The 18,555-nt window shown below is 38.8% G+C and overlaps 1 protein-coding gene across 1 annotated transcript; it reads left to right on the top strand.

Annotated features, from left to right (window-relative positions):
* The first annotated feature begins 556 nt into the window (after positions 1-556).
* LOC130929362 (leptin receptor gene-related protein) lies at positions 557-13,966 on the top strand. Its single transcript, XM_057856459.1, has 4 exons — positions 557-716; positions 936-1,011; positions 5,145-5,331; positions 12,700-13,966. The coding sequence occupies exons 1-4, from the start codon at positions 701-703 to the stop codon at positions 12,814-12,816; spliced, it is 396 nt and encodes a 131-aa protein (XP_057712442.1). The 5' UTR covers positions 557-700; the 3' UTR covers positions 12,817-13,966.
* The last annotated feature ends 4,589 nt before the right edge of the window (positions 13,967-18,555 follow it).

The raw sequence follows: 18,555 nt of genomic DNA, 5'->3' as shown, positions 1-18,555 counted from the left end.
ACATATATGTACAAAACACGATGTACTGCTAGCAGTCCAATCAATGGATTTCTATGACGACATTCGATCCTGTAGTATTACTGTATATCTAGAGTAGACAAGGATATTGGTGTGTTAATGGGCACAGGTCAAAGTTAATTCGGCCAGAATGCAGTCATTAATAAATTTTATTTTTGTACGGCCCGGTAGCAAATGCGCCATGGAACAGTACCGGTCCGCGGCCCGGCGGTTGGGGACCCCTGCCCTAAACCCTTCTGTATGTCTTATTGTTCAAGGGTGACTGATATTGAATTTTTCGATCTATTTCCAAGGAGTTCATTTTTGTCTCACAAAAGTCAAGCGTGACAAGGGAACAAAAAACATTAATTTTCGACCGCTATAAATCAGAAGAATACCGAAATTTTCAGACTTATGTGCGTCATCGGAAAATGAAGGAACTAGTGTCGGTCATAGGAGTACACCACCGCTGTAGTCATGCGGTTAAATCAACGAATTGACCGCAAGTGATAACCATTTCGTGCAATGTTCAGTCGGTTGAATAATAAATAAACGGGGGAAAAGGAGAAGTGAGTCATATGAATTGTCTACTTGGTGAGTCACGTGACCGCGGAGAAGGGAAACCCTGGTGAAGGAAGCAGGAAGTCAGTCCACTGAGAAGCAGAGCACATAAACATTACCAAAAAGAAACAAAAATCCCACAATGGCTGGTATTAAAGGTATTTGCTTCAGTGTGTAACCTGAAAAATATTGCTTACTTTCGACTGTTTTCTCACGTAGTTTCGCCGCTTGACTAACTTAGACATCGAGTGGGCATCGAAAAGTTTGCATAATTATTCCGACACTCACTATCCTAATATAACGTGATATTTTAGTTAAGGTATTTTGACAATGTTGTTTCTGACTATTTTCTTATGGATATGTTTCTCCCCTTTCAGCTTTGGTCGGGTTGTCTTTTAGTGGCGCCATCGGACTGACGTTTCTGCTTCTGGGTTGTGCAGTGGAACAATATGGGTATGATTTTGTTTGCTATAACAGGAATTGAATGATTTAAGTAGCCTAAGTTATGGTTATAAAATACAGTATAACCTCACAACTGTATTTTAGGGGACGCAGTAAAATAATTTAATAGAAAAAAGCACAATAGCACTTCCTCTAGTACAGTACTATAAAATTTCCTCTAGTACAGTACAATCATTAGAAGCACTGCCCTACATTGACAGTCTAAACTAATATTGGTTCCAAGAAATTGTATGGCATTATTCCAATCTAGTCTTTTTTTGTAGTCCTGCTCAGACTCCACTACAAGCATGTATGCAACTGTTATATTGTAGCACAAGCATGTATGCAACTGTTATATTGTTTTGAGCCATCTGATTCTGAGACCTAAACCTAATATGTGAATTGTGGTATTTTCTAGGTGTAAGCATAGCTATCTAAATGCACACAGCAATGAAATTATATATTGGGGAAGGGGTGACTCATGCTAGACAACTAAATGTGTCACTAGGCATGTGCCGGTATGATATTCTGAGGGTATGATAACCTTAATCCAAAATATCACTGTTTCACGGTATCACTTTATTGCAATTACAGCTCTAAAATGTGTTACTTTGAGATATCTGGGTTTAAAAAAAAACAAAAAACTTTTTACCATTGAACAGGATTTTTTTTTCAAAACATATTAGCAAATTGGAACATGAGAATAATGGCAAGTTATACATCTATATTCTAATTAAAATTAAAGTAAATGCAGTCTTTCAGGTGAGCCTAAACTAGTGATGCACGATAATACATTTTTCAACCGATATCGATAACCGATAATTTCCTGCCCCTTCCACCCGATAAACGATAATGTCACGCCGATAATTATTTTCAAATATGTATGTAAAATTTTAAAGTATACAAAGATCAAATGTTACTGTGCAAAAATAAAAAAAAGTAATTTAGTGCTATATTTTTTCCACATCAAAAGTGAACAATTAGTAAATTCCAACAACTAAACAACTGCAATGACGTTGTGTAATGGTAAGCTTTGGGCAACAATTACTTAGAGAGTAAACACCCAAGTTGCACAAAAATGCCTTTAAAAGTAAGCCATTCCTAACATACAGTGGGGAGAACAAGTATTTGATACACAGTCAATGGAAAAACCCATTGGCAGTGTATCAAATACTTGTTCTCCCCACTGTATATCACATTACTACACTGCAAAAACACTTCTTTAAAACTAGCAGAATTGGACAAAACTGTTGATTGCGCACATTTGGAGGCTAAATCAAGTATATAATTATCGGATTGCATTATCGGTTGAATTTCGTTTTATCTGGATTATCTGTGTGACGTCATAATTGCCATTATCGGCCGATAATTATCGGTGACCGATATTATCGTGCATCTCTAGCCTAAACTCACAGCCACAGCTTAACGTTATTACCATCAGAACAAAACTAATTGAATTATTTTCCATAAAAAGCACTTGTGTATGACTCGTATCATGTTTACATTATACACACACTCTCTCAACACAAGTCAGTTGCCAGAGAGAAAAAAACTCCACGTTTTACCACCGCGAGAAACACTAAACACATTGGAGTTAACTCTCGTAGCTGGTGGGAAACGTTCACTACAGTGTTTACCAACCTTTAATTTTATATGAATCTGAAATCATATTGGAGGTATTGCCTCCTCGGCAGCCATTTTCCACAAACATGTTTTACATATCGGTTGGCCCTCCTCCACTAAGCCGCGGCTGTATCTAACTTTTCTGGAGCCGAAATATTCCCATCCCAGCAATTTCGTTTTCTTCGTTGGGGGAAAAAGTTCAGGGGTTTCGCCTCCTCCAGCCATTGTGTCGCACAGCTGACTCACTGACACTGAGCAACAAACCAGTGGGGGAGGGTTGAGCCTTGCAACTGCAAGTGAGAGATTTCTCCATGCATTTTTTTGGACATAAAAAGTAGCTAATACCTTAGGGACGGCATGACGGAAAATTTTTGCAGTTTAGAAACTTTAACATTTTCATACGACGGTATACCTTGAAAACGGTAATCGGCACATGTCTATGTGTCACTGGACACAAACAAATCCAAAAGTTATTAATAGTTCTAAATTATAGTTCCTTTTTTCACTCTTTTCAGCCTTTGCACATTTTACAGCAATGGTCTTCAAGCATTCCTAATATATTGACAAACATATGTTTGAATCATTTTACAACTTTGACCAGAATCAATACAAAAACAGTAACGTAAACATCTGGTTAGCAGTAGCCTGGTAAGACTGCCTGACTTTCACCTTTTACAATATTAAGCGCAAGTCAGTCTGGTCTTCTATAGTTTCAATTGGATTTTCACACAAATCACAGCACACAAGACGAAACTTTGAGAGGGTCACGAATGGGCGCGATGGTAAATCATTTTTTACAGTCCTGGGAGTTTTGGAAGGTGTTGTGCATTCTCATCTTTTTTTCCCGAATATCTGACGAAGAGGCAGTTTTTGGGAATATATGGCACTTTTTTAGCGGCTTGCTATTTGTTGTGCAATGTAAAGTTTCATTTGAATAGCTATAGAACACCTAAACCAAATTTGCACATATGCTCTGGCTGCTTTCAGAACGACTCAAAGGCAGACATAACTCTGCAAATCTTTCGAACTGACTTTAAAGGGCAGTTGAAGAGCTTTTCGGATTTCAGTGTATTTCATGACGCTAACGATGGCAAGGGCTTCCAGGAAAGATGATCTACAATTAATCCCTATATGTTTGAACCTTAAGCATCAGATGACGATTGAGATTATTCGGCACAGCAGACGTTGGTGACGACGCCGATTGACAGCTCGACATTTATGAACGGAAGAGTGGTAAGCTTATGTCCAGCATCGTGATTTTTCTATGAGCCTTTCTTTCACCAGTCATTATGTGATACAATTAGCTGACACTGAAAAAACAGTTGAGTAGTTATGCCAACCTAAAGCCCAAAATCATAACCAACCAAACTAAGTGATGACCAACTGATCAAGCTCAATCCAAATTCACTGCTAGGCTAGTAGGCTTTATATTTACCCTGTGACAGGCCAAAAGATAACTAGCCAATGACCTATTTGGTGATGGAGACATTTTAATTTACATAAAACCTATAGATCTAGTAAGAAATGTATCAAATTCACATGAATAGACGACCTGTCAGCTAACTATCTACTTATGACAGGCCAGCAACAACAACAATAGAAAAAGAACATGTTGCACTTTAACGAACAGGCAGTAGCATTTGCCCTCGTATGTCAACAGAATTGCATCAAATTTTAGAATTACAAAGCCAGTAAGGGTCTGCTTACGTCTTTGTAACACCAAGGTTGTATTGTTGTAGGTTTTCAAAGCTGTTGTCGCTGAAATGAGCCAGGGAGTTCTTCTGGCTTACTCTCACAAAAGTGGTCCAAATCTTTGCAGAAAAAGTTTTTTGGGGCTACTCATAGAGTCTCGAGCCTTTGTGTGAGCAATTCATCGCTATAAATTGAAATTGCATGACGAATCTCGCGAGTAAAACCCAGAAAATGTTTGCAATATATGGCGAAGATAGCGTGGTGCTATACTTTCGTATTAGTGTGCTGCTGGGGTCCTCTAGAATTGACGTCATCGGGTAGCGGCCGGCAACGAGGCGCGTCCCTCGTTGCTAAGGTGTTGCTATGGCAGTAACTAAAAAACTACGCGGTCAATTATTTATTTATTTTTTTTTATTTTTTAAATATGAGTTTTGAGACCGCAAATGTTGCATTTCATACAATTTAAACGAGTAAAACATTCAAGAACGAAATCCGAAAAGGTCTTCAGCTGCCCTTTAAGCGCTTGTTCTTTTTTCCAAAACAATACTGTACATTGCAATACAGCATGTACTCTTAGATTCTTCCCACAAAAATGGCAGTTACCGTTCACTGGTGTGTTCATTCGATTTGAATGCATGCCATGATTGTTTGTGAACTGCAAATTTACTAAACTGGCCATGACCACAGAAGACCAGACTGACTTGCCATGCATCTTGTACATGGTGAAGATCACGCTGACTTCACCGGCTAGGTTGGCGGTGGTATGAGTGGTAAATTATCTGGTTCCTGTTTTTGTTTTGTCATATATATATATATATTATTTTTTTTAGAGTTTACTGGCCGCTGCTGGTGCTGATATTTTACATCCTGAGTCCGATCCCCACCTTCATATCAAGACGTCTGAGTGATGACACTGATTCCTCCAGCAATGCATGTAGAGAACTGGCCTATTTTGTAACAACTGGACTAGTCATATCGTCTTTTGGGCTCCCCATCGTCCTCGCTCGCAACAACACAGTGAGTTCATTTTCCTTATGATAAGATTTTAAAATATTTTTGTTGATGGCAAATGTCCACTCCAGGCTTTTGAAAACGATTTGGTGTGTGCTGTAAATAAAGTTTGGCGATGAGACTCATGCACATTGTATTCTACTTCACTGATCACATCCATCCATTTTTTTGGATGAATCACGTTAAAATATTTGACGCATTTAACGCAAGCGCGGAATGCCCGCTCATGCACCCCATAATCCCACGGACGACTCGCTGTGGGCGTAACATAAAACGAGCCACACACACAAGTTGCAAGTGGACACAAATTTATTCACACAAGTCGAACTCGCAATGAACAAAATGCGGAAGAAGCTGGCTTCAGAGTAAGCCCAGGCAAAAACAACAAACAAAATGAAACTACACTTAAACCCCACCCGCTAAGTAAACCCTGATCGTAAAAAGGAAATAACAAAAAGACAGCTTCCTACACTAAACGAAACAGGAGAAAACAAGTTGAACGAAAACAGCAGTTTACACCTACTGCTGCGGTGCTCTTATTTACAGTGGTGGACAAAAACGATCCAATAAAGAATGAATACAAACGATCTCACCAAAAAAGCGGGAGTGGAACAAAGTAGCGATCAAATGCACAGGTGAACGAATGGCGAGCAAACAGCTGGCGAGGAGAGGAGGTATGCGGCACGTATGGTGCAAATGTGAACTCTCAGAGTGTTGACAGCGGCTAGTTTTTTAAGTTGGCACCCTTCCTTGGGTGGCCCATCAGCTGCGGCGACGTCGTTTTCCCGTCCGGCGTCAATCAGAGTACGTCACGTTGGGAGTAGGGTTGGGAATCTCTGGCATGAAGCCGATTCGATATGTATCTAGATACACAGGTTACGATTCGATTAAAAAAAACGATACATTTTTAAGCGATTCGATACGATTCGATACAGTTTAAGAACGATACGGTTCGATACAGAGTGAAAACGATACGACAGTAAACATTTCTTGTGTGTGTTCAAACAGTATTTTAAACATAAAAAAAGACCATATTTCTAATAGCAAAATTAAACAACAAAATTTCATACCAATTAAAGATACACGATAATATCGGTCACCGATAATTATCGGCCGATAATGGCAATTATGACGTCACACAGATAATCCAGATAATAAAAAAATTCAACCGATAATGCAATCCGATAATTATATACTTGATTTTTCCTCCAAATGTGCGCAACCGAAGAATTCAGCACGCCGCCTCCTCAACCCCTCCCCTCTCTGAAGCCCCTGAGGGAGGAGGGGTTGAGGAGGCGGAGTTACAAGACAAGAAGTAGTTGAATATTATGGCGGCTGTTACTAAAAAAACGACGCTCTCGCCATCTGCGAAACATGTACCGTAGAAGTTCCACGAGGCAGAAAGAACGCGTCCTCATTCAAAACCACTAACCCAGCAGCCATTTAAAACTGCATCACAAAGAATTTTGGAACAAATACGAGGCTGCTGCTAGCAGGAATGCTAAAGCTATTGTAAACACTAAGTTAAACTACAGGGCTTGTGACGATACAGAGTCGGGCTGTTTGGGAATGCAGCCCAAGGCGGGTGGTAAATTCGCATCTAAGGCTAAACACCGGCACTACTGGAGACCGATAGTCGGCAAGTAGCCGTCTTCCGACGGAGCCCACCGCTCTGGCCAGTCCGGCAGGCCGCCGCGGGGCGGGCCGAGCCCGGTTCCCCGGCCTCTGGACCTCCGGCGAACACCCCGGTTTCTCGAGCGTTCCCCCACGGCGTGCGAGCAGAGCCAGGACCCGAATACTCCGCGGCGAACCAGCCGGGGCGGGCGGATTATCCGGTACGAATGTAGCTGCCGCTGCCGCCGAGACGAGACACGTTTTTTTTTTTTTTACCTTAATGACCCGAGAACCAAAGCTCTGGATAAAAGAAATAATGCAGTTTATACGACCACCATTCTTCATGAAAAAGTGATGTCCGGTAAGCAAGCTTATCATGACGGCACAGTGGTTATAAGATAATTTAAACATGGAGAAAACGAAGTCAGCCAGTCAAGAATGCATTCAGAATGTGAAATGACGAGCGGTCAGATGACTTTGTAACGCTGCCTTTATTTTCGGCTTAATAAAACTCAGGCACAAAACAACACGCACGCGGATGTGAGCTCCAACTCCGTCCAAATAGTACTGCTGTGTAGCAGTTTAGCTGCTGTAACGCAAATGTCGTGAAAGCCGCAAATGTAAACAAAGCGCTGCAGAATGGGTACATGATAGTGTTGTATCGGTCGCGAACGATTCGTTCTTTTTGAACGAATTGTTTTGGTGAACGAGACCGAACTAATCCTCATCTGCACTGATTCGTTCTATGAAGGTGGTGCTTGTTCGCTGCATGGGAGGGCGTTGAGCAAGCGGCAGCGTCTTCTGACATCGCACACGACCAATCAGACGCCAGCCTCATCGCGGGCAGGGGAGGGAGCGGAAACTGAATCAGGGCGTTTGTCACTCACGTCCACGTGTGGCCAATAAGCAGCCAGCGTGCAGGCAGGGGGGCAAGACTGAGTTTTGTCACTTCCCGTTCAGTGACTCGGTCCTCCGGTTCCTGACCTAGCTTGCTGCTAACTTGATTTTCCAGTAATGACTATGCGTTGTTAACGTGGAGCCTATCAAATGCTGCTCAAACAGACAAAAACACCACACAAATCTAGCGAGCATTGTTTAGAGTAGTACTTTTCTCAACAAACACGTGACTGCCTATGACGACATACTATCAAATTTACAGTAATTTAAAACACGGGTAGCTACGAGGCAAGCAAAAGCTGAGCTGCGGTCGCGTGACGGCAGTGAAGCGGGCAGAGAACTGTCACTATATGGAGGCTTAATGGCAGCGATATTTACCTCATATGTGCACAGAAAAAAATATTTAATATGATCACCATAATACTGATTTGCAATGAAACTATATACATGTCAATTTTTTCCCGAGTGTTTTATTTTTTTTTCGTGTCAGCGTGTCGGGTGTTGGTTGGTTTGACAAATTATGTCAATCCGTCCATCATGTGCTACTCAAGCGCCCAAAAACAAAGCACGCGGACACGGGAGATGTCGCAATATGTCTACATTTTTCTTAACAGACTAATGAGAGTAGAAAGGCGACATCGTAAAGAGCAAACAATTATTTCTCGTCAGCATTTCACGATCTGAGATGCGGGGACGACAGGGGAGCTGACCGGATTATTTTATTTATTAATACCAGTGCAAAAATTCAACACGATCATCTTAATACTAAAAAAAAAAAAAATACAACAGAGCGAGATGTAAATATGATGTGTTGGTCGTTCCATATTCAGAAATTAAACTTTCGATGTATTTTTATTTTCGTGACAGCAAACATGCTGTATATGTGATTGTATGTGTGATCAAGAACCTGCTAAAGAAAGTCCTTGCGCCCCCGCCCCCTACTCCCCTCACAAAAGGAAAATGTTTAACCGTGTCCTAAATCGAAATGCAAGCACGAGCCATGACTTTGAGCCCATAGAACTAGGACAGACGACGCGGAAGTTCTCCCTCGCTTTTGCAGCAGCAGGAGGGAGACGAGGCTGTCTGTGAAAGCAGAATGATACCGCCTGTCACTCATTTCTGAAACTACGACGAGTGGTCAATGTGGAAGAGAGGGAGGGACCAAGCAATGTCACTTCCCGTTCAGTTATACTGCGAAGCGGTCTTTGGTGATTCGTTCGGCAACGTCACTTCCCGTTCAGTAACCGAACGATTCATTTGGGCGGGGAGGGAGATGAGGGGGGCGAACGATTCGTTGAACGATTTGTTTGAACGAATCTTTTTACTGAACGAACCGGAATGGATTCGTTTACTCAAGTGAACGACAAATCTCGTCACTAGTACATGACATCTTGCTCTTTTGAGGTAATCACTTTCACAGTGTGCAACAAAGCATATAACATTAGCAATCACTTTTCAAATGATTTAACTTATTTCTCTGCTCAATTACAGTCACAGTAGATAATCAAATTCTTAAATCAATATTCTGTAGCCACAAATATTATTCAGAATCTTTCCTTCTTCAAGTTTTTTTTTTTTTTTTTTTTTAGCATTAAGTATAATAATGTATTGCTTAAAACAAGGCTGTTAAGATTATTTTCAGCTAGCTATTTTTCTTCCAAGAAATCTGAGAGAAATACACTTGAAGCGATGGCAGATAATTTCACTTATTGCCAATAGATTTACACTTAAAACTGACTAGTTTTAAGAAGGTGTGTTTTGCAGCGGATTAATGTTATATATGTTAGGAATGGCTTACTTTTAAACGCATTTCTGTGCAACTTAGGTATTTACTCTGTAAGTAATTGTTGCCAAAGGTTTACCATTACACAATGTCAGACAATCTGTCATTATTTAGATGTTTGAATTGACGACTTGTTCATACTTTATGTTGAAAAAAAGAGCAATAAATTATATTTTTGCACAGTAATATTTTCTTTTGTGTATACTTTAAAATTTTACATAAATCTTTTAATAGAATTATCGGCTTGACATTATCGGTTATCGGTTGGAATGAGGAGGAAATTATCGGTCATCGGTATCGGTTGAAAAATGCATTATCGTGCATCACTAATACCAACGTTATGTTTTATTTTTTTATGAAAAAAAAAATAAAGCTTACTATATTACCGTCATTTAGTTGGATGGAATTGATAATAAATTAAAACTCCAGTGACAGACAACAATAAAGTGCAGTAATTTAATTACTGTATTTCCTGGTGTTTTGAACACAATAGGTAAGTAATTTAAGTGCAAACTTTCAACATAAACATCTTACAAGCAAAAAATATTAATTATATGCAGAAATAAAGAATTAAACCTGCTAGTGTTATCATAAATGAATAATAAATTATGCTTTACCACTGGTATAACCATTGTTTTAGCATGATGCTTCGTTGCCACTACTAGTTTCGTTTTGGGCTGTGAAGAAAACGCTACAGAGCATGCGTTACAGTGGTTTTGTTAGCTCTCGCGTTGTTATGACACGCCCGTGACGATCGGGTAATGACGGCGACTACTAGCGGTTCTGCCGAAATGCATGAGAAGTTGAGGCAACCACGACTGTGAGTGGTGCTTGTCCATATTATATCATGCGTGCACTCACAACCTAAGTGCGCTGTGTGGTGAATGACACAAGCGCAGCATGTGAGGTAAAAGCTAAATTATTATCATATTAAGCAATGCATTGAACGAGACATTAGAAGCCGATTGTTGTACTCGTGATAGCCAAATTCTATCTCTAGTATCGGTTCTAGAGGTGGGAATCTTTTGGCACCTAACGATTCGATTACGATTACGATTCAGAGGCTCTTATTCGATTATAAATCGATTATTGATGTTACCCCCTCCCCGCGCGCTTTTAATGTTTTGTACATTAGTTTCAAAATTGTTCAAAAATCCTCTCAGCCGAAACCAAACTAATATTTCAGTATCATGTTAACAGTTTAAAACAGTAAATAAAATACTCAAGTCCCATTCTGTATCAGCAGCTTTAAACTACATTCAATTAATTTAATGATGTGAATCAACCGTTAAAGTTGTTAAAATTCTCTTGTTGTACCATAATTTCCCTTCAGTCTACTTTCGACATGTCAAAGTTTTAAAACTGTTTCATCGTTTAAAGATGGATTCAAGTTAAGATTTTGCTGATTTAGGAGTATTTTAGATAAAACGTTAAATAGGTTCGCTACAACAGAGTCTTCTTGAGAAGCTGCTTTAAGATGGCGGCTGTTAACGCGGCAAATACTAAACGGCAAGTCTGTCATTTTGCATCTAGTTCTTTTTACATGTTCTACAGGCGCCGTTGTCTGTCATTTTGCATCTAGTTCTACATATATGTGATACCTACGATAGCCGTATGTGGCCGTATGTTTGTAGCAACTAGCAACTGGGCGTTGTTTGAAGCAGCTGTCGGCTGCAGTCAGGTATTATTGTTTTTTTTATCTAGCGGCATGAGCTGAACACGATATTTACTCTCGGTCCGTTCCTCATTGCGTCCCGAAGATTGTGGTGACTGTGTTTTAGGTCTGCTTTACCTGGTATAATTCAATACTCGGAATTTGGATTTTTGTGAATCGTTCATGAATCTTCCACGGCCAAATCGCGAATAATTTCAGAATCGGAAATTTCGCACGTTTCTAATCGGTTCATTGAATATTTAATGGCAAATTACTGTTGAATGGTAACTTTACTATCGATACAGCTGTATCTCTCACCTGTAAAACCGGATATCCGGTCATATCGGTTTATCGTTCTCAAGCTTAGTTGGGAGGGGAGCAGCCAGCTGGCGGACGCGACCCACTGGCCCACTGGGTGGGGAATTCAAATTAAAAAGGAATATAGATGGAACAACTCTCAGAAAATGTAAATAAGTTGGTTTGCCTCAGCGACTGGCTAGAGGATGAGTAGGGAAGAGGGTCACATTTATGTGTACACTACACACACTTTGCACACATTATAGGCTCTGTTGTGTGTTTGTTTTTGCAGAGAAAAAGAAAATGTCTTCAACAGAAAGAATGTTAATGCCATCTTGTAGATTTATTGTTATAATCAACAAATACAGTACTTATGTACAGTATGTTGAATGTATATATCCGTCTTGTGTCTTACCTTTCCATTCCAAAAATGATTTACTGAAAAATATGGCATATTTTAGAGATGGTTTGAATTGCGATTAATTACGATTAATTAATTTTTAAGTTGTGATTAACGCAATTAAAAATTTTAATCGTTTGAGACAGCCTAACCCTTACTTTTTGAGGCTGTAGTCATAAAGTTAATATAAGAAACTAGAAACTGTTCAGTGTTGCAACTGTTCAATTTTGCACATCAGATATTTTTTAAAGAAAACGTCTGAGCCAATGTTATTTATTTTTATTTTGTTTTTCAAAATATTTACATTTCAGAATATTGTATTTTCTATTTTTGAGCAGAATTCTAGCTTTGTATAGGTTAATGTTCCTATTGTTGAAAGCACAAAAGTGTGTAATAAACATCTAACACATTTATATTTTGCATTTTGTTTTGTTACTGTACCAAAAATGAACCGAACCGTGACCTCAAAACCGAGGTACATACCGAACCGAGATTTTTGTGTACTGTTCCACCCCTAGTAATAAAGGGATCGATAAGCTGAAATGTAATTGCAACTCAATTTTTCAGTTTGCGCTCCTAATTGTTCTGCTTGCTGTTTTCGGGTGGATAGTTTAAATACTTTTATAAGTTTGTCTGAAGCCCCGCACCGTTATTCATTGTAAGAGCAAATAATGTCATAGATATCGGACTTATTAGACAGTCTTTAACCCCCCTGTTTCTCACTTCCAGATCCAGTGGGGCGCCTGCGGTCTTGTAATGACAGGAAACGCTGTTATCTTCCTCACAATCCTCGGCTTTTTTCTGGTGTTCGGAGGTGGTGAGGACTTCAGTTGGGAACAGTGGTAAAGTGCTTTGTTGAAGTGAGCAGACACAAGGATGGATGAGTTGGTGGATGGCTTGACAGCAGACTAAGGAGCACACTAACTTTTGGTCTGGGATCATTCTGTTAGAGGCAAAAAAAAAAAAAAAATCCAAATGTCGACACAAAGCATTGTGCCTTACGTTCGGGACACCGGAGATAAACATTTAACCTATACATAGCTTTAACCCCAATATTGATCATTAATAACCTGGCTTGGCTTGCATTTTTTTCTACTTAAGCTTTGGGTTCCTGTCACTCCATCTAATAAAGGGAGTAACGATTAACACCACAGTGCCATGCGTACTGCATTGTTAAATCCATTCAAATGGGGTACAGTGATAGTTGTGTTAAGTGTTCTTTTAAAATATTACAGTTATTAATGTCACCCTCATTCACACTACATCTGACAACCATGTGTTAAATGTCTAATTTTTGATATTTATATATCTTGCCAATGAACATTGCTTTTTTGGGGGGGGGTCATGTCAAAATAATTCTATTTTATTCACGTACAACTGTGTACATTTTCACCAAAGATCATTTGAGATATGAAGAAGCCTTCATACTGCCCAACTGTATCTAGATGTCAGTTGAGGATTTTGAGGAAGCACTGCTCTGTGAATATCTACGCATTTTCATTAATTTTCTGTGTGACCAACAGTCTAGTGAATTGCTTTTTTCATTTTCCCGCAGACCAATAAACTTTATTTTTTTCTAAGTACTAATTTTGCATTTCAAATGGGTCGTTCTTTGACATGAAAGTACTGAACAGTAAACAAAAAGAATACCAGTCTTGAGTTTTGTTTTATTACCATTAAAATTTCAAATTATGAATCAAAATGAGAGCTTTGGGTTATCTTTTTTTCTACATTACCAATAACTTGAGTTTTAAAGTGTTTTGTACGGTTTGGCCCACTTTATATGACACCTGGTTAAATGTCTGATTTCTTAAAACATGGCCCTTTTCGAGAGTACACTCAGACCCTCAGAATTGATTTTATAAGCTCTTGACTGCATTGTTTTCTAACAATTATTAAAATTGTATGTGTTGTAAAATAAATGCCTAAGCTTTATCTTTGTTTACTGTTGTGCTGATGTATTTTCAGTCTGGCCTCTTTTGATGGTTAATTGTTTGATATACAGGGTAACTGGAAAAAATACATTAATGTAGAAGAATAACCTTTCATTCATAGAAATTGAAACTTCAAACATGCCATTTAAGGAGCAGTTATGTAATATTCTTTTTTTTATTTTTATTTTTTTAATGTCCTTTGAATGGCATCCACAACTAATGCATTCTTGAAATCTACGGTTGAGATTCCTCATCGACCGCTGCAACATCTTAGCTGGGATGCTGTGAATTTTATCATGGATTTACCATGGTTACAAAAATTACAGAGTATTTACTTAATCAAGGTCACTGTCTTGCAGTGCTGCCACTTGCTCATGTTTGCACTTAAAAAAAAAAAAAAAAAAAATCAACAGTGATCCACAGCAGATTTCAAGAGCAACACATGCGGGTTCATCAAGTTTTTAGATTTGAAAACATAGATGTTGAACTTGATGAGCTTTAACATCTTTTGAGTGAGGAAATCTGTGAAAAATTAAAGATATACTACAGTGATACTGAGCACGATTGAGAGATGAAAAAGAAGAAAAAAATTGAATGATGAAAGAGCTCTGGGAAACTTCACTTCTGATCTTTGACAGTTGTTGCCTGGCAACAGTTGTGGCATCCAGATTGTCGCCAAGACCAACACGTGTGGCCTTGAACAGAGCACATAATATTTGAGTAGCATCAGAGTGAAACTGTAGCAATGTTCGGAATATAATACTCAATGATGAATACCACATTCAATCAAAATGCAATATTCTCATTATTACTGGTGTACCTTGGTGTAGGTAATGTAACTTGTCTCCAGTAAAACAGAAAAAAACATGAAATTTACAATCATACCATTTTGCATCATGTTGAAGTGAAACGCCTGTGCAATGAAATGTATGTGATAATTATACATGAACCCTTTTATGCAAAATTTCTTTTTTCTAAATTGGTTTTATAACATTTCTCAAGCTTGTGGCCCGAGGGCCAATTGCAGCTCATGGAACAATATTTTGCAGCCTCCATTTGGCATCCAATTGTAGTGACAGTGTTGCCACACATATTTTTGCGATGATCAATAATATGTAAATTCGAATAAAATGAATGAATGCATTGAAGGGTACATTTTGAAAAGATCATTTAAATAGTAATAAATATATATATTTTTTTTAAATCTAAAACTTAATAAAACAAACAAATATAAATAATTTTAAAGGAAATAAAGTTAATTTTAAAAAAATCAAATTTTCGTTACTACAAAAAGTAATAAATTGAAGGGGGAAAAAAAGACATTTAAATCGCTGTAGCCTGTGTATTTTGCTCTGGGAATTTTTTTTAATTTAGTTTTGTAATATAAATTTATTGTGACCTCATATAGCTTTACTCTTTGGCTGCCATTGACTGCAATAGACATCAATTCCATTTTAACTGGCCTAGACATTTACTGCCGTCAATAGGTGTTTTCAATATCGATTTCCCTCTTTTACTAGCTAGCTACCACAGCACATACTCTGAGATGGGCTGGCAGTGAATGATTAAAGCTAATGATAACTTTTGGTGGTGTTAATACTAACTAGTTACCTAAAGTTAATTAGCATCAGTATTCCCTTTTTGCGGAATCCTTGACAGTGGCGCGGGAAGTGAGGTGCTGAGGGTGCTGCAGCACCCTCTGGTATTGGGGAGAGAAAGAAGTTTTGGTAGAATTTTTTTTTTTTTTTAATCAGTAAATAAAACATATTGAAACAATAGCGTATTCAACTCTGGAGATTAAAAGTATATGTTGAAAACGTTTTTTGTTGTTGTAAATAACATGGTCACCACCTGACACCTTACTTCTTGCCAGGTCATGTTTGATAAGGCGCTATTAGAACGGAAAAGTTAACTGTTGAGAGACAGGTTAACATGCCGCAAAATGAAATTGCAATTTTTTTCTTTACAAAAGCAACAAAATTTTCAAAAATTCCATTTTAAGTCGAAAATGAAGATTGTGATATTTTATAATAGTGCCCAGTGAGGAAAAGTTAGCTGCAGATTTAGACCGTAGTGAACTTCAAATAGCTTGCATTGTAGCCCCATTATTGTTTGTTGTTGCTGTTGAGCTGCCGCCGTGCAGAGCGCTGTTAGATATCCGTGTGCAATTTATTTGTGTGGGTGTTAAACTGGTGCTTAATGGACCTTTTAGTTTTCATACTGTATGTTTTTGTGTGTCATTGTGTGTCTTGCTGCGGGGATTTGCCTTATAATACAGGGGTGCTTTTATTTCCAATACAAAAACTCCCAACACACACTGTAGGTGAAATAGATCGCATACCTGTCAACCCAAAGACGTTGGCAATCTTGCAAATAGTGACGCATCCCCTTACAAAATGATGACTAATCTTAAAACGTTTTATATAGCGTGCAATATGAAACAAAAATAAAAGCTAGCTAAATAAGCTTGAGTAAAATTACAGTGCATAACAATATTTTGGTAAACGAAATTAAAAAGGTCAATTGATAGAAGTAACGATGCAATCTTTGAGTCAGGGAACATTTCTTTTGCTAATTCTGAGAAGTGATCAGCAATAGTTGCAAGCAAATTGTGTCCGGCAACAAATTGGCAGAATAAAATCCCCACTTTCATCACAGCAGCTGATGAGTGCGTGGTTTTGTTTTGCGGTAAAAATTGTTCATTTATAGGCTTGTAGCTTTTCATTCTGCAGACCGCATCTTTATGACCTTTTGTCTCGAAGTGCTTTCTTAGATCGTAGAATCCTGATTCCGAAACTTTTAATGTTCAATCCACACGGCAAGCAAAATGAATGCTGTGGTCCTTTCCAAGACGCTTTTTCCATCCAGCGTATTCACCAGTTTGTATCTCTCATTCTGGTAGATGACGTCCGTGGGCAACAGTTTTTCTTTTCTTACAAGCTGATTCATCCATATTTTTATCACGTTTGTATCAACTTTGTCGACTGTGTGTCACAAAATAGTGGCGGGTGTGCAAGTGCAGTCATGTGATCGGAAGAAGCAGACGCTAAGATCAACGCGCGATTCTTGCGAGCAAACTGCTACAGACTAATTCGGTGCATAATTTGTCTCGTTGCCGAAACGTTGACAAAATCAGTACGGGGAAAAAAAAAACGTAATGCACAAAAAACGTACAGATTTTGAACGTACGGCGTATACATTTAAGAAACTGTGCTCAATTGTACAAATTACACCAATGCCGTACTTGACAGGTATGAAAACGCTGTCTTTATAGTAGCCTAGTAGTACATGCGTAATCTATCCAGCATGCGTGTGCACTGCCATTGTGCGCGCCTTGAATGGGGAAAACACACGAACATGACAAATTTGGACCGGAACGGCTGTTTTGGGATGGGAAAAACCGAGGGCATAAGTTTGGTCTCAATATTGGTAGGGATGATCTAACAGCATAACCTGCATGTACACTTTTTGCTGGGGATGGGACATTAATAAAACCAAACAGATTGGATGAACGGGGGTCAGGGCTACATTTGTCACCAATATGAACCGAACTAAATAATAGCTAAATAATTAATGCAAAATAAATCTGTATTGGCTTATACTAACTTTCACACTTGCTGTGAATTGGAATGAGTTTATCACTGCCATCCCACCCTCTTCAATGGATTAGACGTCTATGGCTGTCTGTGGCAGCCAATTAGTTAATTTTGGAGCGTTTCAAGTCATTTCCTGTTGGTTTCCGGCCATTTCCTTTTCCTTTTGAGGCATTTACGGTTCCCTTCCTGTCAATTTTCAGTCACTTCCTGTTGATTTTAGGGTATTTACGGGTCACATCCTGTTTATTTTGGGAGTACTGGGCAATTTTGCGTCATTTCCTATTGATTTTCGGTAACGCTTTTAACAGTAGAAAAAATACAGGTTGATATTTCTCTCAAAGCAGCTTCCTCCTCGAGTCGGAAAAATTCTCACAGATTAATGTCACGCTAACTCTGATGCAGGTCGGATTTTCATTAGCAAAATTAGTGGTGTGTTCCTCACCTTCACAACATTGACATCTTTTTACATTACTTACAGTGGCTGCTGCTGGCGGGGGGAAAAATTGTAATATCCCTCGTCTACGAAGGGGGTGGAGGAGTCATCAGTCAATCAAGCATGTGTTTGAGGGGGAAAAAATGGACTGGCACATTCAGCAAGTGAAAAGTGAACATAATGAAAGTACTTAGAATTTACCTAATAATTGTAGGGTCATTTCTATCCTTACAACATATGGGTAGACAATCTAAATTACCTATATAACTGAAGTCTTTATATAATGCAATTGAAGTTGCCTAAAAGTTGGTGGGGGCAATTTGGGCATCCTGAAAAGTTGGTAGTGTTATGTCCCCATGCAAACCCACGCCCTTGGGAAAAACAAAATATGATCCTCAGCCACCCCTTGCTGTGACTGACTTCCAGCGCCCCTGATCCTTGATGCAATCCTAACTCCGTGACTGCGAAAGGGGCGTCTCAAGCAAAATAGAAAAAGAGCAGTGATGATTGATGAAATTTGCAAAAATACAATTTTCCATTTACTTTAACTCTACAGGACTTTGGCATTCATTTATAAGTCTCATTCAAGTATTTGTGAAATATAGAACCAGTTTGACTGTCA

Source organism: Corythoichthys intestinalis, chromosome 14 (assembly GCF_030265065.1).
Source record: "Corythoichthys intestinalis isolate RoL2023-P3 chromosome 14, ASM3026506v1, whole genome shotgun sequence".
Classification (NCBI taxonomy): Eukaryota; Metazoa; Chordata; class Actinopteri; order Syngnathiformes; family Syngnathidae; genus Corythoichthys; species Corythoichthys intestinalis.
Note: the sequence above shows the minus strand (reverse complement) of the source record. Positions and strands in the feature narration are given on the sequence as shown.

What these genes read in the sequence shown, in the direction of transcription:
- LOC130929362 (XM_057856459.1), top strand. An exon ending in TGTGCAGTGGAACAATATGG is followed by an intron (nt 1,012 to 5,144) that starts GTATGATTTTGT and finishes TATTTTTTTTAG; the next exon opens with AGTTTACTGGCCGCTGCTGG. An exon ending in TCCTCGCTCGCAACAACACA is followed by an intron (nt 5,332 to 12,699) that starts GTGAGTTCATTT and finishes TCTCACTTCCAG; the next exon opens with ATCCAGTGGGGCGCCTGCGG.